General features: G+C 35.3%; 2 protein-coding genes across 3 annotated transcripts; both read right to left on the bottom strand.

Moving 5' to 3' along the window:
* Positions 1-3000: 3000 nt before the first annotated feature.
* Positions 3001-11008, bottom strand: LOC134279294 (U4/U6 small nuclear ribonucleoprotein Prp31-like). Its single transcript, XM_062761650.1, has 13 exons — positions 10929-11008; positions 9528-9789; positions 9215-9298; positions 8862-8959; positions 8533-8642; positions 8086-8137; positions 7733-7850; positions 7293-7450; positions 6587-6804; positions 6278-6350; positions 5365-5493; positions 4607-4705; positions 3001-3515 (listed from the first exon to the last, which is right to left on the bottom strand). Exons 2-13 carry the CDS (start codon positions 9754-9756, stop codon positions 3405-3407), a joined length of 1479 nt encoding a protein of 492 aa, XP_062617634.1. The 5' UTR covers positions 9757-9789; positions 10929-11008; the 3' UTR covers positions 3001-3404.
* A 3795-nt stretch (positions 11009-14803) lies between these two features.
* LOC134279292 (choline transporter-like protein 1) lies at positions 14804-24945 on the bottom strand. Of its 2 annotated transcripts, XM_062761648.1 has the most exons (19): positions 24558-24945; positions 24007-24336; positions 22068-22312; positions 21380-21625; positions 21114-21222; positions 20501-20564; positions 20035-20143; positions 17853-17991; positions 17657-17728; positions 17464-17530; positions 17317-17378; positions 17115-17221; positions 16938-16991; positions 16703-16789; positions 16454-16569; positions 16199-16365; positions 15943-16035; positions 15610-15702; positions 14804-15401 (listed from the first exon to the last, which is right to left on the bottom strand). In XM_062761648.1, exons 2-19 carry the CDS (start codon positions 24046-24048, stop codon positions 15339-15341), a joined length of 1935 nt encoding a protein of 644 aa, XP_062617632.1. In that variant the 5' UTR covers positions 24049-24336; positions 24558-24945; the 3' UTR covers positions 14804-15338. The 2 variants fall into 2 exon arrangements, with proteins under 2 accessions (XP_062617632.1, XP_062617633.1); XM_062761649.1 differs by lacking the exon at positions 24558-24945 and having other exon boundaries at positions 24007-24395.
* Positions 24946-26269: the final 1324 nt, after the last annotated feature.

The raw sequence follows: 26269 nt of genomic DNA, 5'->3' as shown, positions 1-26269 counted from the left end.
ACCTGCATACACAAGCTAACAGGCACACAACCATTGCATGGGGATATAAATGTGCAAGTCAACCAAGGGCCATGCCTATACAGCTCAACACACTTTTTAAGCTCACATGGTTTTTCGCACAAATTAAGGTCACATTGTTGTAATAAAAATACCATTTTCGAACTACAGTACAATGACATAACCCTACGTTATATCACATATATAATGTTCAAGCATAGATGTCTTTAGAATTATTATCTTAAGTTTCCAATGTGGGTGTTTTTAAGGGGAATTCATATATAAATGGTACGATGTTTCGACTATACGATTCTACCATGGGTTTTTAACAATTGTCTAAAATGAGATTTCCTTGACACCATGTAGTTGAAAATTGTAAATTTTCTTCTTAAAGGTAAGTAGTTTTTAAAATTCTTTGTTCATGTACCATACTCCTCTTGGTTTTGTCGAAATGCAGCGCCGAAAAGGAATAACACTGCACAAGGAAACCACACTAAAGAGTAGGATAATGAAGTATTGATTATTTTTTTAAATAGTTAATTCCTTCTATGAAAAGGAAAAACCCTCTGCATTTACGGTTTGAAAGGTTAGAATTTTGCAGTGGGATGAATCTCTCATGAGTCCAGATTTTAGAACTTGACTGAAAAATCCCACCTTATTAACATACAAAGCAGTCAAACAGATGAAAAATACAATTATCACCCCGAGCTGAAGAGTCAAAGTGTACAGAAAATACAAGTTACAATAGCTAAACTGTGCCCATGTATATGTTTCTGCAACTAGCTTTGCTTTTAAAAGAACGGATAAAAAGACAGTTGCAATTTGCAAGAAACCACAAAAAATTCAAATGAGAGTAGTTTTTTTTTTTTCAGCCATGAAAATATCAAAGTTCTACCAATTGATATGTGTGAATTATGTTTTAGTACATGAAATACCCCCGGTAAAACTCAAATAATGTGAACAAATACTTTTAAAATGTATTTTTATGCCTTAATACACAATATTACATCATAACAATGTGACCTTAATTTGTGCGAAAAACCATGTGAGCTTAAAAAGTGCGTTGAGCTGTATTACCTTGTTGTAAACAGACCAGCAGTTTTGGTACTTTGATTATAGGCTGTACTGAGCTAATATCAGCGATATCCGTCGAGACTAAACATTTTGGTCTGGGGTCTCTACCGTAAGTGACAAAAGACCAATATTTTTAGTCTCTACAGATCTCTCTGAGATAAGTATTGAGCAACATTGAAATTTACCTCTGATCTTAAAGGGTGGGTCTTTATTTTGGTAAAAATACTACAAAAAGACCTTGGTTTGTAGATCGTATTCTGAGAATATTTGGAAAGTATTATTTATAAGTAAATTTTAATAGCAAGATTCAGTAACATATAAGGTATTAATTGCTCCAAGGACTGGTGAAGATAAAGAACTAAATCAATCTAAAAATGTCTATAAACAATACAATATGTGGAGAGAACATACCGTAAAATATGGAGCCCTGGAAATTTTAGAGATGGGATCAGGTGCCCAGGAGGAGTAAGTTTGCCCTGCTGACCAGTCCTGCTCGCCGTCAATGATCAGGTAGACGGACATTTCATAGTAAAATTCAGTATAAAAAGGCTGAGCAATTGTTGTAAAACAAGTCAGTAAAAATACAACCCACGATTAGGTTTTATTTACCTTCAAGGTCATTATAAAGGCCACAAAATTTAGGAAATGCTGTTTCTAAACAAGTTTCTTGAAAGCTCTGCAACATCAACTTATCTGTCAGTAACCTACTTCGTTTCAAAAATTGATCCTACTCGGGGTATGCTCTTTAGTATCAAAGAAATAGGGAGATGTAAATGCCATGTGTATTCTGATACTGAATATATGTGAATATAACTACATACATAAGAACAACAAATGGTGGAAAAGCTGAAGTAATCTTGATAGTCGAATATGTAAAGAAACATAAATTCATACTCTCCAATCCCCATCCTAATGCCGAAGTGACAGATTTAAATAGATATTAAAACAGTTTCTTCTTTCAAACAGATGTTTATATTAGAAAATGTTTCAACCACTCCCTATTTCAGAATTTTTTCCCCGTAAGCAATGTCAGGATTGAATGAAACTGGATTCTTCAGGCAGTTGGTAGGCTACAGGGTGTTTGAACAGCCATGATTACACATCTAGCTGAAACTGGAGAGTTCTGTTCTACATCCAGTATTGTTTGAAAGTGAGGGGGGGGGGGGGGGGCAGCCAGAGGATTTTTTTTTACTTACATGTACCTGAAAAAAAGTTGACAAAAAAAAACATATGCAAAACCCAAAAATCCTATTTCGTAGGTGGGGGGATTTGAACTTTTTTCAAATCTTTCAGTACCTATTATTTTTGCATACAACACTGCATTACCCTTATATTCGTCAACACACTGTACTAAAAAGTGGGGGGGGGGGGGGCAATCAGCCTTTCAGTGAACATTTTCAATAATAAAAGTTACGTCTGGAAAAAAAGGGGGGCTGCCCTGGCCCCCCGGTCTCTACATGCCTGACATCAACTTACATGAGGTAGCATTTCTTATTGCAAAACACCTTTTTGATCATCGTTAGAATCATTAATAATATTCGGTATAAAGAGAAAAATTCACAATTTCATCCACATTTATCAGAAATGAAGTCAGCCTAATCATTTTCTTTACTTGCTGAATCCTCACTCAAATTTTCAAAAAAAACTTACATTTATCATTAGTTTCAACATCTTGAAAGATTCCGTTTTATTATAGAATAGATAGGGTATCACATTACTCAGTGTACAGAACATGAAAAATAGTGAAAAGGGAATAAAGGTGAGAACTGACAGAGAAATGAAGTACAAAGTTGTCAGATTATGCATCTTCCCTGTACATTAGTCACCTTACTGTTACCTTGTTACAGTTTCTGTTGAGTTTACTGATATCCTAGCTGAAGAATAACTCAATGAAGATCATTTATAACCTAGGAGAGAACATAACGGTCATTCCATATTATAGAAATGTTTTAATCCAGGTAATAACATTTCAGATGTTCAACTTTATAGAAATGTTTGACATTCTTAAAGACCTCTTACTGGTCTTTTTTTAGTTTTTACACTTATAACAGCATTTATGATTCAGAATACAAAACATGTACACTGTATGTGATGAAAAATAGGTATTTTTGGGAAGCAATGATGTATATTTCACTGTCTTGTGATGTGTGTCAGTAAATCATGATCTAGACACACATTGTCTATATAATGTCACAATCATCTGTGTCAATCCCATGTAATTAGAGATTATTTGTTTCAAATCAACCCAAAACAAGTAAAATTGCTCTAACACATACATACAAACACCCTTACATGTGTACAACAGTTACATATATAAAAGTCATTTATTTGCTTCACGTTTCCTCCTTTTTGAGTTTGTGGAAGCCTGCTGTGCTGGAGAAGTATTTAGCGTTGGCTGCCTGAACTTTTCTCTCTGCAGCTTGTGGATTTACAATCTCCAGACCCTGTACAAGAGAAAAAATATCTACAAGTTATGTACTGAGAAGATTAACATGAACTAATTATATTGTTCACAGAAACAAGGAGATTCATGTTATCAAGTACTGTGGATTTCTTCAGGATATAATTTTTGTTGTTTTCCCAACAATTTAGGTCCACCGTGAAATGTAAATTAACGTTACATACATAATTACTCAACAATTCTTTATTCAATTTATCCACAAGAACAAATCTCCATGAACCAAAAGTTTTTACTCAAACCACCGAAATTTGACGCATGAAAATATGTGATTTTCAGTACACACATATACCTGTAATGGGGTGAAGGCCCCCACTGAGCCTTTATCATGCATTATACACATCTGTAATTGGGTGAAGGCCCCACCTGAGCCTTTATCATGTATTATAAACGTACCTGTAATGGGGTGAGGGCCCCAACTGAGCCTTTATCATGTATTATACACATACCTGTAATGGGGTGAGGGCCCCAACTGAGCCTTTATCATGTATTATACACCACCTGTAATGGGGTGTAGGCCCCACCTGAGACTTTATCGTGTATTATACAGATACCCGAGGCCTGTTCAGCAGAGAGAGCGTTCGCAAGCACTCGCCAAAATTACTATTGGAGATATAAGGAATTTTGGCGAGCGCTCGCGAACTCTCAATATGCGGAACAGGCCTCCTTAATGGGGTGAAGGCCCCACCTGAGACTTTATCATGAATTATCAACGTACCTGTAATGGGGTGAGGGCCCCAACTGTGCCTTTATCATGTATTATACACTACCTGTAATGGGGGTGTAGGCCTCAACTGAGACTTTATTATGTATTATACACATACCTGTAATGGGGTGAAGGCCCCACCTAAGAATTTATCATTATACATGTACCTGTAATGGGGTGAGGGCCCCAACTAACCCTTTATCATGCATTATACACATACCTGTAATTGGGTGAAGGCCCCACCTGAGACTTTATCATGTATTATACACATACCTTTAATGGGGTGAGGGTCCCACCTGAGCCTTTATCATGTATTATACACATACCTGTAAAGGGGTGAAGGCCCACCTGAGATTTTATTATACACATACCTGTAATGGGGTGAAGGCCACACTGGATGCTGTTCCAGCAATCTGTCGTTTTACAGTCGTACTGCCTCCCCATACATTGTTCTGCTTCTGAACTTTAGCCTTTAATAAAATAAAGTCTACAATTCATTGACTATTAATGCATAATTAAGGGAAACTCAATTATTTCAAGCTTAGCGAGGTTGAAAATAAATACGCCTATAAGTTAAACCCTGTTGTGTTACGTTAAACAAACAATAATTAAAGACAACTGATTGAGAATCAAGACCACTGGAGTAAAGTTATAGACTGAAGCCATATTTTCTGTACATCTATCAGACAGTTGATGAAACAATAAAGATGAAGTTTTTATCAATAAATATTAAGAAGTACTAAACTGAATTATTTCTTTATGGAATTAAAACTCTGTAAAATATGTTAATTTGGTTAATTGACTAAAGGAACAACATTCATTTCATTGAGAGAGCTTCTTTAATACTAGCTTTTTTGATTCTTCTCTACTCAATACATCATACATGCATTAATAAAATTTTATTATAATCCTCCATCTCTGAACCCTTGACAATTTTTTTAAAATTGTTTTCACCAAATATTCTAAATGAATACTGATGGAAACGTTTTAGGACTACCCATAGGTACTGCATATGTTACAGAGAGAAATTCATGTTTTGGGGGTTTGGTCTCCTGGGGTTTCTTTGTGGTGGGAAAAATGTGGCCAAGTTTCCAGTACACATATATACATGCTGACAATAAACACTTACCTGTAGTGTTTTAGAGATTCGAGCCTTGGTTTTGGAGTCAACCACTGGACCCCGGATCTTGCCAGATTGGGATTTTCCCAGAGCTCCCAGAGAAAATCCTAGGTCATCCTGATAGGCATCTTCTTCAATCTGAAATTGTCATAAACTCATCAGACAGTTCAAAAATTTATACATCACATCACTGGAAATTTCTCCTCGATATTGAACAGCATTTAAAACAAATCTCTTGTTTAGGCTACCTAAAATTGAAACGCTGGTTCTCATGCCCGCAGGCATGCGTTTTGAGGTAGCCGCAGTGCTAATTTTATTGTATTTTTGATAAAATAAAAAGTTGGTATTGCGGACACCAATTCCGAAAAAAGTTCCGTCCTCATTTTTACGTAATTTAGTATTCAAATATCAATTTCGGTAGCCATTTTAAAAAAGATTTTGGCTACTTCGTTTGAAAATACATTCGAAGACATTGCCTACGATGTTCACACGCTGATAAGCAATGGATTTAGCAAACCTTTTGATCAGACATGGAAAGTATATCTGAGATTAAAGAAAATTATCTTATTTTAAAGAAAATCGAAAATTCAAAAAATATCCCCTCATCTAATTTATTGCCTTATAAAATAATAAATAAAATGCCTTCCTCTCGCATCTGTTTTGGAGAAAATTGGCCTAAGAACCAGAGAATTAAATTTAGATAGCCTTAATATTAAAAAAATACCTCCCTCATCTTCTTTATTGCCAATAAAATGATAAATAAAATGCCTCCCTCTCGCATCTGTTTCAGAGAAAATTGGTCTGAGAACCAGAGAATTAAATTTATATAGCCTTATAATCCTAACCCCAACATTGATTTGTAATTTCAATTTTAGCAAGTGTGAATGAAGACTAAAGGAGAGCTGGCTGATATCTGTATTACCTCTCCAAAGTTCATTCTGTTGGCTGCCTTTCTGACCTCTGTTAATCCTAACCTCTCCTTCATTTTCCTGGCTCTGGAAGAAGAATGTCACAAAAACTGTTAGAAAAAAACTGTCTCAATATTTTTTTTTCAAAATCCATTTTCATCCTGAAAGGTACACCTACTGTTGCATCAACATTCTGAGAATTTGCATTTGAAGTTATTTTATGGGTACAATTTCTGTGGATTTGCATGTAGCACAAAGACATCATGAACAGCCAATTAACTCACTAAATTTATTTATACATCTATAGTTATTATAACCCTGACCTTCGACCTCCACGTCTTTTGCGGGACTGTTCTATGGGAGCTGGGAGAGGCTTCACAGTTTTGACGGGGGGTGGTTCCTGCAGTTTGTCCAGTTTCTGTTCTATCTCTGCCCTCAGGCTGTCTCCAATAGCTCCATCGACGCTCTCGTGGAAACTGTCCACGCGGGCGGCTAGAGTACACTTAGCAGCCACCAGGCGTGCGGCCTTCTTCCTCAAGTCCTGACCAGGGAGAAGGAAAATTCAGACATTAACAAAGCCTTATATTTCTTAACTTGTATACATATGATAAGCAACATTTTCTCACAAAAAGGATTATGAAATATGACTAATAAGACTTTCTTCTATTTAAACAGAATGAGTAGTTGATTTAATTTCAGAAGACATACAGGTCTTAAAAGAGTGCGAAAGTTACCAAACGTTAACAGCTCTTCTGTGATGAAATTTGACCCAAAAAATATATAGCCTTGAACTTGACAAAAGTTCAAGGTCAATAATATATACTTTGTATTCATGTTCCATCTAACGTAGTTTTCCTGATTTTGTGCAAAATTAAGGATCTTTGAAATACAAGATTTGACAAGCATCCTACTTTGAATGATTGCAACACGTTGTAAACTTATTTTCATGAAACTTGATGAGAAACGAACTGTTCTTGATGTACATAATTAGAATAAGAAACCTCAAATGGTCAGTTAAGTTGAGATTACCGGGGGAGTTTTCTGTACTATTTCACTGTAATAAACGTGTCCAGTGTGAGGGAGAACGGCAGCGGTGGAGAATCCAGATAAGGTTCGCTTCTGAGCTCCTAGAATCTGTATATTACACGCTGGCATCTTGGACAAATTGGTCAGGCCACCAGCAATTCCTGCAGAAAGAAAAGTTCAATACATAAACAACCACCATAATCTACAAATGAACATTTAGTTGTCAGGCATTCTTTCAATATCACAAAACATCTTGAGTTTATGAGTCACGAACATGCAGAATGTTTTGGGCAAGGCAGTTGGCTTTTACTCCCTGCTTATTAAGAAGTTGTGCTTCTTGACACTGGGTACATATTCAATATATTCATATTTACCCATATAGCCATTGGACAGATTCTTCGAAGACTACAACAATTAAAGAATGGTCAATATTCCAGACTTACCCATGAGTTTGGCTGCTATGGAGGCCCCTACAATGATTGACAGATTGGGAGCTATGAAGGACATTCGAGACTCGACATATTCAAAGATCTTGGCTTTACACTCTGTGAGGTCCACTGCCTACAAAAATAAGAGATAATACTTAGGAATAGGGAAATTACAAAAGCATTATAATTACAATTCAAATCCCAATGTGGGACGTAGAATGCAATTCTTTATAATACAATAGTTTCTGAGTAGAACTTTAACATTACTAACACACTTGTGATGTATATAACTTCTCTTATCCTTGAAATTGACAGAGATATTTTATTTTGATTCAAAATATTTTATCAAAACATGTTTGTGGTTTTACCATTTTGCAGGCTTCATTAACGACAGCCAATTCTTCAGGGGACAGTTCTGAGCTGAAATATTAAAAGACAATCAACTATAAACAGCTGCTTTAATAATACACCTAAATCTGGAAGAAAGATGTCTTTATTACAATAGAAGTAAAGTGATTTTCATAAAATTATACCCTACAGTTTAAAGACAACTTTTATTTTAAAAGTCTTTCATATAAATGTGAATAATGGCAGAGTTCGTACAAATGGCCTTACCATTGTGGGGATACAAAAAGCTGTACATGTACATATAAACTAATTCCTTTGTATTAAGCTGTAACTTTACTATGAGCTAAAGGCTGTGGCAAAAGTTGACACTCTAATCTGAGCTTAGCCCTGTGTGGTAAAAGCTATTAATAACTTTGTAAATGAGCTACCCCCTGGTTGTTAGAGCTGATCATGTATAAAAATTTTACCCCTGTGTAGTTGATGCTGTCACACTGACAACCATTATTGTAGCTGGAGTCAAAATCTCTTGCAACACTTCATTACTTTTGGAGTTCTCAAGGATATTGTTTCCAAGTTCCTGTAAAAAAAATACAAACAGAGATAGCAAAGTAGCAAACCACAAAAAATTAGACAGTGATAAATATTTAGTGAATTATTACGACAGCCCTTAAAGTAACATTAGGACTACCCCTAATATAATATTTGTTGCCTTAACTTGAGATATAATTTGTTCACCTCTACAGTTCTAATGTATAATATTCATTGCTTTAATTTCAGATACATATTATTTGTTTACCTGTACAGTTCTGATGTATTCTAGGGGTGTGGGGACCAGAGACTCGAGCTCAGGAAATCTCTTGGAGTAATGGTCTCTTGTAAACTTGTGAATCACGTCTACAAAAGAAATCATTGATTGCAGTATGTATCATGTATGACTAACCACCATACAGGAACTGTAAAATATATGCAACTCTGATTTCAGCTGATAAAAGTAGACTTCAGGTTAAATGGAACATATGTTGAATACGAAAAGATTCTTTAGGGAAACTTAAAACTTAAAACAAAATCTAAGGGAGACAAATATGTCATGTAGATTTAACACAAAGAGGAGTCTAAATTCTTCTAGGGGAGATAACTCTGTCTACTCACTGATCTCATTGTCAATCTCCACTGTGATGTTGTTGGCCTCCACGATCAGCTGATACTCCGGGTCTGCCTCTACAGGTCCAGCAACTGATCCACAAACAAACAACAGACAACAAAGTCATCATTATGTCAAATAAATAATAACTGCACTGACATATTTAAAATGTGTTAATGCCTTCCTTTTTAAAAACAAAAAAATATAAGCAACCAATGTTACCATAATAATCCACAATGAAAATAACTTTTTCTGAATATGAAATGAGATCTTGACCACTGCCTATATGGATTCAATGATTCACACAGAATGGAGACTGACCTTTCTCTCTGCGTGGTTGACCTGCGTATTTCTTTATTTCTGTCATAATGCGTGCTAGGTCAGGTCCATCTCGGAGCTTAGCGATGTGTTTTACGGATTCTTTACTCCGGTAATCGACCTCAGGAACAACTTCATCAACCTCCGCAATAACGTCCATCTCATCATCCCCTGCATTGTGTTCAACATCGTCATCCTCAAAGTCGGCCAGTAACTCATCAGCCAACGACATCGTGAATCTCAATCAGTCCTCACTCAATTAGATCTGACAGAAATAAAAACAAGAATCCAATACACTGTACATGTAATAGCAAACAATTTCAAGCCCAAAACGTGTAAATGAAATACTTTATTGAAAGTTGAAAAGTATGAAAATTCTTTCAAAATTTATTACATTTTCCTCTCAGGTATTAATAAGATTGCAACAATAAACCGTTTGACGGTATACCATGGTTTATTTTTTCATGGTTCAATTCACGATACGTGAAACTGATATCACAGTTTGGCTCGTAATTATCTGAATTGTCCGTTTTGGTTCCTTGTTTACAATTTCTAAATTGCTTCGGAATGAAACATGAGGTCAATGAAACTGCAGAAATGGCAGTCAAACTTGTTTCCAGTCTCATATTTAAATGGGTCGAAGATGTTATCACTTTCCTAGTGTTAGTGTAATGAGCATTTGATAAAACTTTTAAGTTTAAAGTATATGATGACAAACACCTGACTTTTTAACCCTATATGTCAAACCATGTATTGTGATACGTATCCTATCATGAACTGAATACCTTTATACATATTGAATTGTGGGGTAGGCATATCATTGCACCCCTAGGTATTAAAGGTACATTTTTTGTAGCAGGGTTCCACTATATCATGTTAAGACTGTACTATCAGCTCTATACTCATTTTCTTTTCCAACTAAAATAAAAATGTTGAAAACGTTTCTCTGATTATTTGTTGGTATCTTGGATAAAAATATTTTATGTTATGAACTTTAAAATCGGCAAAATACGCTAATACTGTAATTTTACGATGGAAACATTAAATTTAAAATGAATAATACAAGTAGAAACAACATTCCCGCAAAAATTAGAATGAAAGACTGTGGACAGAGAAGAATTTGAGATTATCCTCAAAATAACAATGTATGCAAGTAATAATGTAAAGTTGGGCCAACTTGGGGGGGCCCATGCCACGGGCACTGGAAGTTAATGTAAATATAGTATGTGCATGTATAGAAAAAGACATGCACGTATATTTACATTAACATCCAGTGCCCGTGGCCCATGCCCAATTTATTTAGTTTAAAATGTTATTCGCAACCCTGCAAAAACAATTAAATTACTTCAGTTAATGCAAACAGACGTGTTAAACTAAGCATATATTATCAGAAGCAAACAATACCTCAAAAAACCCAAGATAATCAACAATTTGCTAAGATACGTATATCAGACGTTTACATCATGGAAGCTGCCATCTTGAAAATTTGTTAACTCAATCGTAAGATGATTCGTATTGGTTAAATAACCGTTACCCCTATCCTATAGTATACTGTTCCCCACTTTCGCGAAAGCGTGGAGACATTAAATTTAATTTGTATGTCAGTCTGTCCCAAAAACTTTAACCTTGGTCATAACTTTTAAACAGAAGAGAAAGGACGTTCATACGAATCATATGGAGAAGGATATGGAGATAACGAACAGTATCCAACACGTTCAATCTCAAAGTCCATAAAACAATACAAAATAGGAGCAGAGCAAACAAGCCTCAAAAACATCAGAGGTGGAATCAGGTGCCATGGAGGAGTGAACATCCCCTGCCGACCGGATACACCCGCCGTGTCCTTGTCATGATGAGGAAATAACGGGAAAATCCGTCATCAATTCAATGTATACATGATAATTTATTTTCAGATATCCGACTTACACTAAGATTTTTGATTTGATCTGGCTTTCGTAGATCTATATTTATTTCAAATTCAAAAATAGTAATTTGTTTTATCGAAAAACTTATTTGTTTTACTAAATTAATTACTAATTTGTTATATCAAATTATTAATTTGTTATATCAAATTAATAATCCGTTATATCAAATTATTAATCTGTTATAACAAATTAGTAATATCTTTTATAACAATTTAGTAATCTGTTATAACAAATTACTAATTTGTTAAAACAATTTAAAAAAGATACTGCTGCGCCCCTAATACGGGCAGGCCCAGAGGTATGGGTTTTCAATCATACAGGGACTACAAAAGTGCAAAACGCAACTTTCTAAATGCCCAAAACTTGGAATATGAGAAATATCTAAAATCTGTTCACCGAGATCTGGATGAAGCAGCGGAAATGGACATACGTTTATTTTGGCGTCAAGTGTCAAACAAAGGCGACCTCGACCTTCTAGAATATATCCAGAAATTTGCCAGTGGTACAACCCACAACGATCCCGACGGCGTAGCAAATGCTTTTGCAGAATTTTATGAGGAGATTTACCGCCCATTAATAATAATAATAATATAATAATAATACTTTATTTATAGAAGACCGATCATTTTGACAATCGCTTTAAACACATATACAATGTTTTATACATTAATAAAGACAATAATCACAAACATGCATAAAAAAACACACATTATGTTACACTAGAATAAATTAAACACTTTCCATTGAAAATGATATTTTTTTTTTTTTTTTTTTTTCACACAAAATGATTTTTAAATATTGAAAGGGATTGCAATCTTATACTTCTCTTCCAATAATAACCCCTGAATATTGCAAAGAATTTTTAAATAAATTAGTTTTAAATTTTGGTAAACATTGATGGTCGTAACAAATGAGCACATTTGAAATTCAAAAAAATCATGCATATAATCAGCATAGGAATGTTTTGAACATCAGAATGCTTTTCTTAAATATAGAAGTTCACAAAATGCCTAGCTGTAAGTTTTATATTCAATGCGATTATGACGTTTGGAACTATAAAATTGTTAAAATAAATGCCTTCTACGCAATGGAAACAATTTTTGAGTAAATAATTTATATGCAAGAGTTTTGCAAACTGCATATACAAAAGTGGTGATAAAACACCAAAAATTTCTTGCAATAGCATTTTCAGGCCTGTAAATGAAGATTAGCGTTTTCTAATTTTGATTTCTTGTATGTTACAAACTGTTTGAGAAAATCATCTGATTTTGTTGAATAGAATAATCTACCTTAGAAACAAACCAATATATACCTTAAAAACTCAATATACAACAAAATGTTTCCAAAAACATTTAGGATGTATAACTGCTTCATTCAATCTTCATGAAACATTGAACCATAATCTTGAACAAGGCAGCAACACATATATCAGTTTTTTGGACACAAGTAAAGCTTTCGATACAGTCTGGAGACAGGGACTGATGTACAAACTCCATAACCTAGGTATTAAAGGCAAATTATGGCAGATTATCGACGACTGCCACTGCAATACTGTAAGTGCCGTTATCGTAAACCAAAAACAATCCAGATGGTTTGATGTTCATCAAGGGGTCAGGCAAGGTGGCGTCTTGTCGACATTTTTGTACCTTGTTTTTGTCAACGAACTTTTAGACGAACTAGAACACTGCAACTCAACATCACTAAAATGCGTTCTGGATCCCAAATACGCGAGTCCTACTCTAGCTGACGATATTTCCTGCATCGCCACATCCCCAGCAAATCTTCAGTCCATGATGGATATAGCTTACGCATATGCATGCAAATGGCGCTTTACATTCAACGTATCAAAATCCTGCGTTCTAAAATTCCATGCAAAACACAATAGTGCTCCGGATAAACCAATACCTCTTGGGATCTCTGAAATACCATACGGCCAAAAATACAATCATTTGGGTATTATCATAAATGAAAAAGCAAAAACAAAAGACCGCATCTTGAACGCATGCAACAAAGGGTGGAAATCCTTCTATGGCCTTTCTGACATCGATATCTCGTGTGTTAATCCTCTTACTATGACTCATCTCTACAAAACGATTGTCCTTCCATCTGTACTATACGGGTGTGAATTGTGGAGCAGTTTAACTCAAGAGGATCACAGGCGTTTAAGCACCTTTCAACATGGGGTTTGCAAAGCTGTCCTAAATCTGCCCAAGCTCACTCGATCTGACATGTGTGAACAGCTTATGGATATACTCCCCATCCATGCCGAAATCGATGCCAGAAAACTGTTGTTTTCAGGAAGGCTATGCAACATGAGCACTCTGTGCCTCTCAAAACAAATCTTCATCTCAAGACTTTTCTCCTTCCTGACACAGCTGGCTGCAGATCCAAGGGGCTTTATTCCAGATATCATCGATATTCTCAGGAAATACAACATACACACTTACCTGATAACCTGGATGATCACAGGTACCTTCCCGCATAAATATTCTTGGAAAACTATTGTTCGTTCCGCGATCAACGACTTCCACAGTCAACAGCGACAAGTACGAATGCTCATGGATCCCGACTTTGAACGTTTCAACTCCGTCTTTCAACATAACAAACCTTGTAACATCTGGTCATTCGCGGATAACGCAAGTAATATTCGAAACTTCAAGTTTACTTGCAAGTTAATTGTATCAACGAAATACCTATATGCCTTTCAACCTGTCATCTGTGCAATTCCACATATGAGGACATTTTCTGTCACGTAACGTTGTCCTGCGGTGCTCTCTCTGATTGCCACAATGAATGGTGGAACACAATTGTCAATTCATTTCATATTGGCCTTGGAGCAGAACTGTGTGGCCTTTGTGAGATGGATCTTTTTCTGGTTGTCCTGGGACGCGAACCACTAACTGTTTTACCTTTATCTCAGGAAAGAAACTTTAGGATTCTAAACTCGAAACTGTTAGTTCGTGCATTAGCACAATACCAACGGCTATCTGCAGTGCTCTCGCGCATATGACTTGTATAGAGCAAATGTGACATTTGTATCTCTTTTTTCACTTTATGCTTATCATTTATTTGAAAATATCATTTGAATTGTACATAAATTAATGTGTTGATTAACTTAATTCTTAATTCTGTATCTCTTTAAAGAGGAAATAAATGATGAATGAATATGGTACACCGGTACCATTAATTAAATGTTTTTTTTTTCAGAATTAAGTCTCAGCAGTAGGTATTGAATAATCACAGGAAAACAACAAAGAAGGCAACACGTAAAACTTGTTCTTGATTTATGATTTAATAATATATGTATTCATACTGAAAAAACGATTTACAAATAAACACACACTTGTATATATATCTCGTATACTAGTATACAAATATCAATGGCAGTCAAAAGTAATAAATAATACTGGTGTATTGCACTGTCTCAATATTTCATCTATTATACATATTATAAATGGTATTTTAAACCCCCTATAACCCCAATCCCTCAAAAGAAAGAAAACTGTTTAAAAGTAAAAATATATATATAAAACAAAAGTAAAAATAACATCTTGTTTACGAAACCTTGACTTTCATATTTGTTCAAAAACATCCTATATATCACAGCTTTCCTTGCGGGCAGTTTCATACAGGAGGATACATTCAACTTGTATACATGTGTACTTGTTAAAAGTAGACAAGATATGGAACTCCGGATTTGCTATAACTCCTCTCTACAAACCTCCGACCAAACAAGTACGATGTTAACTTTTAAAGTCAACATCGCTGGCCCCAGATTGAATTGTCACATGAAAAAAATGAACCATATTTCCAAGGTTTCCATGTTAACATGCAAGCATATTTACCGCTGAATTAGCGAAATGGCTTGGTTTTAATATCACAGTTTGATTCATTTTGGTGGATGTACCATTATATGCGTGGCCTTGGTACCATGTGATCCACCGACAAATTTCTAAGAAAATAAAAACAGTATCCTATGATATTCTGCGACATCTTTTTTTTTTCTAATGAGAAAATTGTATATATAGTCTGTTTATGTACATGTTTCCATAAATACATTCATTTTATAAGACATTTGAGTGAAATGCATTTTAAAAATATCATTGAATTAATAAAAAGGGAATCCCTGTATGCATCGTGTTTTAAAATAGATAACATACCAAGAGACCAGTGGACATGTGGTACGGTCGCTCCCCGCCGTCATTTCTGTCGCAGTCCTCACAGAAACAGACAAAGATCGTGTCGATACATAACTAAAACCACAAGGTCAAGGATTAATTAATTTATGAAGATTTTAAAGGGAAAATATTTTTTTTTTAAGTGATGCTTGCAAAAAGCTTATATAAATCACATTCTTTGTCTACTATAAAAAGGATTTATGTGCATTGGTAAGTAGAGGGTTGCTAGCAAGGGAAATTATTCGATCTGAAAAAGTGTTTAAAATGTAGTATTCAGACATTTTGCTTCATATTATGCCCTTTTCTTGTCCAGACCTCATATACTCCAATCAAACAGCTGGCGATGACAAAGGCTATAAGGCAGGAGAGTGTGATAGGTAACCATGGATAAATGACGTCAGATCTCATCTGTAAGTGACGTAAGACATACGTAAGAAACGAATCCATGTTTCCAAGTCTCTTGCAAAATAACTGATTAGCACATGCATATATTATTTTATATAAATTGACACGATTTATACACGTAAAGAACACAATTTACGAGGGCTTACATCCTGTAATACAGACTTACCGCCAACATCTCCATAGCAATGACTGCTACCACGGCAACAGTCCCCGCCTTCCCTAGAAACAGCGTGAAGTCACCAATAGAGTTGATGGCGGCCAGTCGGAGAGAATTGGAAACGATGATCTTTAGAGCGCGCCGGGCACTCTCACAGAAACTCCCTCCTAGAATTGCTGTAAACAGAAGTACGAAATAATGCAACGCTGTACAGCATTTTGACAAAATACAAAACACAACAAAACAAATTCTAAAGATTCACACCTATCTCGATGTAGGCGTTACTGTTGATGAATTTAATGGCTTTTTCAAAACACCAAAAGCAGCAGCGGAAACACTTCATCAGAAAATCACCCACTGATCCAGTACTGTTCTTCACCCTAAACACATATATCAAGCATTTATAACCGGCATTGGATGGAAAATCTTAACACATTCTAACAGAACAGTCATCAAAGTGTTCCCACTAACCAATAATACAGTGTACGTAAGATTTGTAATATATATACAGACTTTTTATGAATGAAAGCCAAGATCCCGTTGATGACAACTAGGAGAGTGATGATGAATGATCCAAATGCGGCGGATCCAAGGTGGTATCTGAAATAAAGTCACAAATGCATATTCTTGACTGTGTGACATTATATTAGCACGAATTAATTCATTGAACACTTGAGATTCCTAATCCTTATGTTTTCCCAAACATTTTTATTAAAATAGAAAATTTGGTGTTATGACTCAATCTGACCTGATGAGTCGTTTGATTGACAACAGAATTGGAAAGGATGGCATTCCAGCGTCCCTACAAGTAAACAGAATATAATCACTGACTTCTGGTTCCCTGTAGTGTTTCGTGATAATTTCTTAACAAGGACAACAACACAAAATATATCTCCCTGACAGAACGTCTGCTCCTCTTATATACCTTTGGAAGTACCACTCAGCCACGGCACCCGCCATCACGATCCTCTCACACGCGAAGACAAACTGGACAGTCCAGATACCGGCAAATACGTGGTACCATTTCAAAACCTGGGGAGAAATAAAGATCAAAGCTTTATACTGAGATCGAAATAAATAACGTTACGAAATTTCAACTCAAGCAATATGTAAAGATTATTCCATACATTGACCATTTCATCTTCTTTAAAGGACACGAATCCTGTGGTGTTTGATATGCTAGCGTGACCTGAAAATATAAACATTGTCCATTACTGATATTATAATCATTAACTTTCTAAGTTTAACCATTATAACGTAAGTAAAGGTCTCACCCGCAGACTCCATTCCAAGGAAGATATAGGAGAAAAGGGTGAGTATTCCCAGAAATATGGTTAATGTCTGAAAATACCAAAGAAGTTGTTTGGATGGAGAGCATGGAGAATATGTTTCAAGAACCAATAGTCTTTAAAAGCTATGCACAAGACAGACATTTGTCATATTTCTCCAATGAACTTTATATTTTACCCAGAGCGGTTGAATCAACAAAAATGGAATACTAGAGACCACGTGACTTGCTTCTTTAAATAACTGGACAACCTGAAATTCATGAAACCAGTTTACGTTTTCGTACTTTAAGGTCTCAGTATCTGTGTTTCTCATTGTCACCTATTAATTTGATATTTTAATTTTTTATTGTAGAATTCGTGGTGGTCACCATTACCAGACCAATCCTCTTCCTCATCACCAACAGGATCAACAACACAATCACCATGACAACGGTGGCGGATATAGAACCAATCAGCCATTTCTCTGCTTCCTCTGTCTGTTGCGAATTTCCCTGCAGCTCGTAGTAATGATACCTTAATGTAGGCAGAAACAAATCAAGCCCTCAATTAAGTTAACAATAATTAATCCCAGTCTTAATTAGGATAGTAAACATGCTTTTTATACACTGTTATGTAGGCACGTAGCTGTAGAGGGGGAGGGGCAGGAGCTAGGGAAGCTAGCCCCAACTATTAAAGTTCAGATATAATATTTTGCTGAGAATATTATTCATAAAAGTCCGCATTTTTCAGGTGACCTAACAGCGACATAGTGCTACGAATGTTGTTCTCAAAGCAGTAGATCGAGTTTGATTCTCTCTTAATTAATTTAGCAAAGAAGCTTCTCTCCTAGCTGTTGGTCGCCCGCATTGCGCAGTTGTTACAGTTAATCCTTACGTGCGGGTTTGAATCCCTTTGAGGACGTGGAAACTGCGGTTCTTCAGATGAGACCGCATAAGCCGAGGTCCCGTATCGCAGTAGGTGCTGGCACGAAAAAGATCCCTCACTGCTCAATGCCCCTAAGCGCCGAGTATAGTTTAAAATATGGAGAGGGCTAAAATAAGCTATGCCTGCTACCCAATCCATCTATGTATTTATTATGTTCAAATCAAAATAGGTCAAAATATGCAGCTCTTCACCGGCAAGTGTTGGCGTCTCCATACGAGTGAGAAATTCTCGAGAGGGACGTTCAACAACAAACCCTTTGTCTTGTTTTAGTTATGTTCCCTACTTACCAACACAGAGCTGTGCCAACGATACTGCTGAGTCAGGGTTAAGGTTAGTTTTGTCTTGTTTAATTATTTCTTGTTTTAGTTCTGTTTCGTCACCTACTTACCAACACAGAACTGTACCAACAATACCGCTGAGTCAGGATTAGGGTTAGGTATGTCTTGTTTTAGTTATGTCTAGTGTTAGTTATGTCTTGTTTTGTCTTGTTTTAGTTATGTCTAGTTTTAGTTATGTCTTGTTTTAGTTATGTCTTGTTTTGTCTTGTTTTATCTTGTTTTAGTTATGTCTTGTTTTGTCTTGTTTAAGTTATGTCTTGGTTTGTCTTGTTTTAGTTATATCTTGCTTTGTCTTGTTTTAGTTATGTCTTGTTTTGTCTTGTTTTAGTTATGTCTTGCTTTGTCTTGATTTATAGTTATGTCTTGTTTTGTCTTATTTTAGTTATGTCTTGTTTTGTCTTGTTTTAGTTATGTCTAGTTTTAGTTATGTCTTGTTTTAGTTATGTCTTGTTTTGTCTTGTTTTAGTTATGTCTTGTTTTGTCTTGTTTTATCTTGTTTTAGTTATGTCTTGTTTTGTCTTGTTTTAGTTATGTCTTGCTTTGTCTTGTTTTAGTTTTGTTTTGTCTTGTTTTAGTTATGTCTTGTTTTGTCTTGTTTTAGTTATGTCTTGCTTTGTCTTGTTTTAGTTATGTCTTGTTTTAGTTATGTCTTGTTTTGTCTTGTTTTAGTTATGTCTTGTTTTGTCTTGTTTTATAGTTATGTCTTGTTTTAGTTATGTCTTGTTTTGTCTTGTTTTAGTTATGTCTTGTTTTGTCTTGTTTTAGTTATGTCTTGTTTTGTCTTGTTTTAGTTATGTCTTGTTTTGTCTTGTTTTATAGTTATGTCTTGTTTTGTCTTGTTTTAGTTATGTCTTGTTTTGTCTTGTTTTAGTTATGTCTTGTTTTGTCTTGTTTTAGTTATGTCTTGTTTTAGTTATGTCTTGTTTTAGTTATGTCTTGTTTTAGTTATGTCTTGTTTTAGTTATGTCTTGTTTTAACTATGTCTTGTTTTGTCTTGTTTTAGTTATGTCTTGCTTTGTCTTGTTTTAGTTATGTCTTGTTTTAGTTATGTCTTGTTTTAGTTATGTCTTGTTTTGTCTTGTTTTAGTTATGTCTTGTTTTGTCTTGTTTTATAGTTATGTCTTGTTTTGTCTTGTTTTAGTTATGTCTTGTTTTGTCTTGTTTTAGTTATGTCTTGTTTTAGTTATGTCTTGTTTTGTCTTGTTTTAGTTATGTCTTGTTTTGTCTTGTTTTAGTTATGTCTTGTTTTGTCTTGTTTCAGTTATGTCTTGTTTTATAGTTGTTATCTACTTACCAACACAGAGCTGTGCCAACGATACTGCCGAGGCCAAGTAAAACGACCATCAACCAGATGACGATACCCGCGATATATCGCAGAAGAATCACGATAGCCAGCGATACGCCTAAAATAACATTTACATTTAGATAAATAAAAGCCATATTCACTTTTATTTTGAGTTACATTTAGATAAATCAAAGCGATATATACACTTTTTAATGAAATCAGAGCGATACTCCTTATATAAATTTAAATTAAGCGAAATATCATGTCATATTTGAGATAGTCATAGATACACCAACATATTATTTACATTTAGATAAATCAAAGCGATATACATTTAATATTATTGATAGATTCGGTATTGCCAATGCATGGAAAGGACATTTTGTGACATAACTTCATTTCCTTTCCACGCATACATAAGTATTGTCAGGTTGCCAATATATAAGTTAAACTTTTAGGTATTATACACACGTACCCAATGCTGTCGCAGACAAATAACAGATTTCTCGCCATGTTTTCTTCAGGTCGGACACACATTTCTACAAAAAAGTTTTCCATAATTGCCTTTAAGAACCTTTGTTGGGAAGCTGGAAGAAGGTGCTAAAATAACTTAATGAGTATTAAAAGAGGGAAATGTCAGCCTGAATAATTAAAATTTTTATCTTAGAAATTTACACCCCAAAAAGTTGTTACAAAAATTAAAAAGAAATCCCTAAAAACAACAAAATTGTTCCAGAAAGAGACTCAATGATCCTTCTGAATTCAACTTATTTGTCCATACCCCATTCAAACTTTGTCTATATGTAAGTAAGACTCAGTCGGTTTTGATGATGTCTCAGCCGACCTTTGATTATACATGTAGCTTAATCAAGCTGTGATAAAATCTCGGTCAAATTTTGTTCATACCCCAGTCAAAGTTTGTATATACCTCCGTAAACCTTCAATTACTAGTGTACCCATACAGTCAAACTATGTTCATACTTAAGCCAAGCTTTGTTCATATCACGAATAATTTTTCATATGTAAAAAAACCTTTGATTATAGCTAAGCTAAGATTTGTTCAAACTTCAGTCAAGTTTTGTTCATACCTCGGCAAAGTTTGGATCGATTTTATTGAGAATATCGTTGATGGCGCTCGTCAAGATCTCAAATGGTTGGTTGAAAGACTTTGGTATACAGCGGAATAGAATGGACTCACTGAAATATAAAGTAGTGTAAATCAAATCAAGTGAAAACAGTGATGAATATAAATAAATGAAATTCAGAATATTAAATATTTTAGAACATTAACAAAGTTATGAGATTTTCCTTATGCAGTGTGAAACTCCCACTACATGTAATTAAGAATCATTACTGGGTTTCTATCGGCAGTCTGGGGCATCTGTCGTGCCCATTGGAGTTCCCGTCAAAATAGGCGTCACGCGACACGTCATACCAGCACAAACTGGAGCCTGTGTTGTTGTAGAAATCCTGTAGTTCTGTCACGCTGTTTATGGGGTAAGTTGGACATGTTTTAACACAAAGCACTGTCGTATCCACAGAAATATACTCCCCGGGTACGTATTTGGAAAATATTGACTTATCGTAGAAAAACAGATTCCTGCAAGATAGAAGGAACTGTTCTTATTTCGATCCAGCATCTTGCCCTAAATAAATGCCATTTACCGATTCAATGCCAATAAACTATAATACTTGTAATTATCACATTAAGATAAAAGGCTCGTTTACTCATACCGATACGAAATTCCTTTTAATATCGATCTTATAATACCTTTCTATCATTCAGTTGTACATATACATATATCCAGTGCATACATACAATCATATCTCTTAGTATATGGCTTTTATCGATAGAATTTGACAATTGGATTTAAACAAAAAAAAAACTGTAAAAGGGTAATCTTCCCTCTAGAGTTCATTTCCCATTTTATTTTAATCAATGAACTTCGTTGATTTAGTTTGCTACCCCGCAGACTTCATTCTTGAAGCGTTTTTTGGCCTTGACATCTGAACTGAGCACCTCTGACCTATCATTGACTAACCTCAGATTCGTACAGTCCTTTCCTGACCTTGGTACGCCCTCAATTTCTTTGTTACGTTTCCCACAGACGTTCCCCCAGCTGTCCACACCGTAGATAAGTCTGTCCTGGTCCCCCAGGGTGACGGCCAAGTATCCTCCATATCCCGCACCCCCCAGGGCAAACAAGAACACCAACAGACATACGACGTCACGGCAAGACCTCTTCTGAAGCGGACCGGATATTTCCGGGGTTGTGCTCCCTGGGCCCTGAAAACAGTACTTATTTGGCATTACGGTCTTTAGTGAATGGTCCTGATGGAGTCAGGGACTATTTATCTTCACGTGAATTTACACGTGTGTCGGCAAGTCATCTTGCTGAGCTTACAATCCGATTTGTACCTTATCCTAACAATATGATGGACAAAACTAACTAATTAATTTCAGATAATCATAAAAAACGTAAATGATCGCAAAACGTTTTCACATTAACATGATAAAAGATCGAGTGTGTTTATTCCTTGAAAGCCCAAACACCCCCCCCAACCCGTACGTATTTATTACGAATTTTTCAGCAATTTACCAAATGTTCAATTTCTCGAAGTAATTATATCATAATGTTTTAAATGAGTTACTAGTACTTGAAAGAATTAATTATTGTATTTTCTTAAACTAAAAAATCAAGTTACATACAAATCGTCCCAGTGGAATTATTTCTCATTTGAAAACATATATTTAAGTATATGAATAAAATAATTACGTCGTGCATATTGCTACTTTTTAAACACGTATGAGAAAACAAAAAATATTCTTGTTTTTAAATTAACGATTAAGCAACACACTATTCCGTGGCGCCCTATTCCGTCACCAACATGTGGTATAGTATGACAAATCCAGGTTTTCAAAAAGGTAAAGGAAGTGACAATAATTTTAAATAAGAAACAAAAATTTTCTTTGTACCAGTATAAACTAAAAATACACAAATATTCACAAAATGTAATCATTTGTTATGATTCATCATTTTGATGAAGCTTTTAATTTTTGTTTCTCTAATGAAGCTTTATAGAGCGTGTACATCAACGGTAATTTACCTGTATACAAAATTAAATTTCAATGTATTAGCATCAAAAGTAAAAAAGTTTCTGTGGAAGTAATAACTATCATCCATGCACGTTCCAAAATAACGTTCATAAAAAGAATCTATTGATTTGCCCTCATCAGTAACCGCTATCTGTATCAATACAAATGTATTTTTACTATGTCGTATAATATAGTCATTAGCTCATTATCATATTATATATGGCTCTAAAGAGCTTTTCTAATAAAAATTAGTCCGTTATCGTCGTTGTCGTCGTCGTTGTCGTAAACTTTTCACATGTTCATCTTCGTCTCAAGAACCACTGGACCAGTTTCAACCAAACTTGCTACAAAGTATTCCGGGATAAAGGGGATTCAAGTTTGGTCGAACTAAGGGTCATATGCCCTCTTCCAAGGGGAGATTATTATGAATTAGTGAAAAATTTATGGCATCTTTAAAAAAACATCTTTTCAGGAACCACTGGTCCATGGCGGAAAGATGAAACTCATGTGCAATCATCCTCAGGTAGTGTAGATTCAAGTTTGTTCAAATTATGACCCCAAGGGGAGGATGGGGCCACAATGTACGATTGGCCTGGTTTTTTTTTTCTAATAATAAGATTATTTTCCTTACATTGTTCGTAAAGATTTGTAAAAATTGTAACGAACGTGTCTTTTTAAAACAAATACATGTATAACAAATTCAGCTCTATTTCATTTGGTCAATCCATTGATATATTTATTAGACAGAACAGCATATCAACAGAGCATGAAAATGCTTTTCTGTCAAGTCGATATATGTATGGATCGACCTAATGAACGGGCTCTATTTGTATGTTGTAAGAGTAAGTATGTTTCTAGGATTTTTAATAGATAAGAATTCTAACCGAATATGGCGTCACACGGTAACTTCCTCCGTAACATCCCATCACAGAAACAGCTCAGAAAATTAAGTCATGGTTCATCACAACTAAGAAAACCAAGTCATAGTTCACTCCAGAGGTTGTTCAGAAAAATTAATGGTCGTTCATCTCAGATATAGTTCAGAATATGAAGTCATTGTTCATCCTAGATATAATTTAGAAAATCAAGTCATTGTTCATCACAGTAACAGTTCAAAAAATTACTTCACAGTTCATTCCAGACACACGCAGTTCAGAAAACATCAAGTCATGGTCCATCCCAGATAAAAACAGCTGTTCATTTCCGCCAAAAATCTGTAATAGGACATCAGGACAGCTACATTAGAATTTTGACATTTAAAATTAAGACATGAAGATCTTGAGGTGAAGGAACAGGAACAAAGATCATTTATAATTTCATGCGACGTCTTCATATTAAAATGTGGTCAGTAAAAGTTTTTATTTTTTTCTTTGTTGATTAATTTTTACCTGAGAGGTACACGTGAAATGTCTGTTATAAGCTTAAGTTTACTTACCTGTCAGAAGGTGCATTTTCGCCGAGTCTTACGTCACTGCTACATGACTGTGCTTCAATTGTCAGGGAGAAATCGATATATAGTCATTATAGTCAGGTAAATTCTAACAACCCTCGTCCCCAGTTCTCTGCTGTTGATGTGTAGTTTATTTTTAACAAATTAGCATCATATCAATCATCATGATACAAATTTATTGTCGGAGGCTATTTGATTTGTAAATATATGTATCTTTGTTATCCTTACTTAATTTTCAGAGGAATCGTGTCACCCGATTGCAGAATTATTAATGATATTGATTGGTTATTTTGTTTTTGCTGCGTTTATTGATTGTACCTGCAGTATTGGAATTCATGACATTCTTATCGATTTAGTACATAAGAGTATATAGACTCCAGCCTGCTTTGTTAGAAAATGTTTTGGAAAAAGCGATTTTTTTTATCCTTCTCCAAAGTTTGTTTTTCATATTGTTTTGTACTTTGCGTTTGTTTGACACGAATTCCAGTTGATATATTTATTGACTGACAGTCTCTGTCAGGAGATCGTCAATGCTTGGCATATAACGCCACCGGACGGGAACTTCATATATGAACAAGCTTTCTACATGCTCTACTACTAAAAATTGAAATCGTGAAGTTCGTGAGGTTCAGTGTCTTGGGGGGGGGGGGGTTACCTTGTTTACAGTTTGGGAGTTTTTGAAGAGGGATCGAGAAATGTAGCGGTCAGATGGGTTCTGTCGGTGGTGGAAGAGAGAGAGATGTGAAAGGAAGGTAAAAAATGTTGGTATCCAAAGAAAGGTCTTCTCACAAGGAATAACCCTGTAAAATTGTGAAAGTCCTATTACTAGCTATAACGCTTCAAAAATTATGGTCACCAGGCGCGGATCGAGAAATTTTTTCCAGTGGGGGTCCACCCAGTCCAAAAAAAATTCCCAATCCCAGATATTTTTTGACAAGCAAAAAAAAAAAAACAAAACAAAACAAAACCTTAACTCGCCCAAACGTGAAAAAGCTATTTCGTAGGGGGGAGGGGGGGGGTGGGTTCTATTACTTCTATTGTCTCAAATCTTTCACTTTTCATTCCCATTTCACACATGTTCATGTTCACCAGGGGGGGTCAGCGTTTTCCAAGGGGGGGGGGGGGTCCAAGGTAACTTTTACTTGCTTTGTATATACATTTTTTAACAGTGTAAATTCCAGGGGGGGGGGGTCCTGACCCCCCTCTAGATCCGCGCATGGTCACTCAGGATTAAAGTTTCGAAAAAGAAGGTCTAACTCTAAGATCAAGATCAAAATGTCAAACATTTTATACCCCATGGTAAGGTCATGTCACGGTAAGTGCACAAGTGAAATATGAAAGCCCTATCATCAAATATTCAAAAGTTATCTTATGGCCTTTTTTGCGAACAAACAGACAGACGGAAGGACAGGGCAAAAACCATATACCCCCTGATCTTCAATATTACAGGGGCATAAAAAAAGATAAACCTGTTTAGAGCAAATTCTGCACCCAGTAATTTAATTATTTTCAACCAATGTTTAAGTACAAAATTATTAGGAAATGTATATCGGGTGTTAGCTGGTCTATTGATTAAAGCCATATATGGCGTAACTGATCAAAAAAATATATTTTTGAAAAATACAAAATTAAGTAAAGAAATATAGTTAATACATATACATTAAAGCTTTTCATACAATTCTGAACGCGGAGAACAC

Source organism: Saccostrea cucullata, unplaced genomic scaffold (assembly GCF_032062105.1).
Source record: "Saccostrea cucullata isolate Sc308-1 unplaced genomic scaffold, CSIRO_AGI_Scuc_v1 ctg384, whole genome shotgun sequence".
Classification (NCBI taxonomy): domain Eukaryota; kingdom Metazoa; phylum Mollusca; class Bivalvia; order Ostreida; family Ostreidae; genus Saccostrea; species Saccostrea cuccullata.
Note: the sequence above shows the minus strand (reverse complement) of the source record. Positions and strands in the feature narration are given on the sequence as shown.

What these genes read in the sequence shown, in the direction of transcription:
- LOC134279294 (XM_062761650.1), bottom strand. Translation starts at nt 9,756, where the DNA reads ATGTCGTTGGCTGATGAGTTACTGGCCGACTTTGAGGATGACGATGTT. An exon ending in AATACATCAGAACTGTACAG is followed by an intron (nt 8,643 to 8,861) that starts GTAAACAAATAA and finishes TTTTTTTTACAG; the next exon opens with GAACTTGGAAACAATATCCT. An exon ending in AAAAGACGTGGAGGTCGAAG is followed by an intron (nt 6,351 to 6,586) that starts GTCAGGGTTATA and finishes TTCTTCTTCCAG; the next exon opens with AGCCAGGAAAATGAAGGAGA.
- LOC134279292 (XM_062761648.1), bottom strand. Translation starts at nt 24,048, where the DNA reads ATGGGATGTTACGGAGGAAGTTACCGTGTGACGCCATATTCG. An exon ending in AGACTGCCGATAGAAACCCA is followed by an intron (nt 21,223 to 21,379) that starts GTAATGATTCTT and finishes TTTATATTTCAG; the next exon opens with TGAGTCCATTCTATTCCGCT. An exon ending in TTGGCTTTCATTCATAAAAA is followed by an intron (nt 16,570 to 16,702) that starts GTCTGTATATAT and finishes ATATGTGTTTAG; the next exon opens with GGTGAAGAACAGTACTGGAT.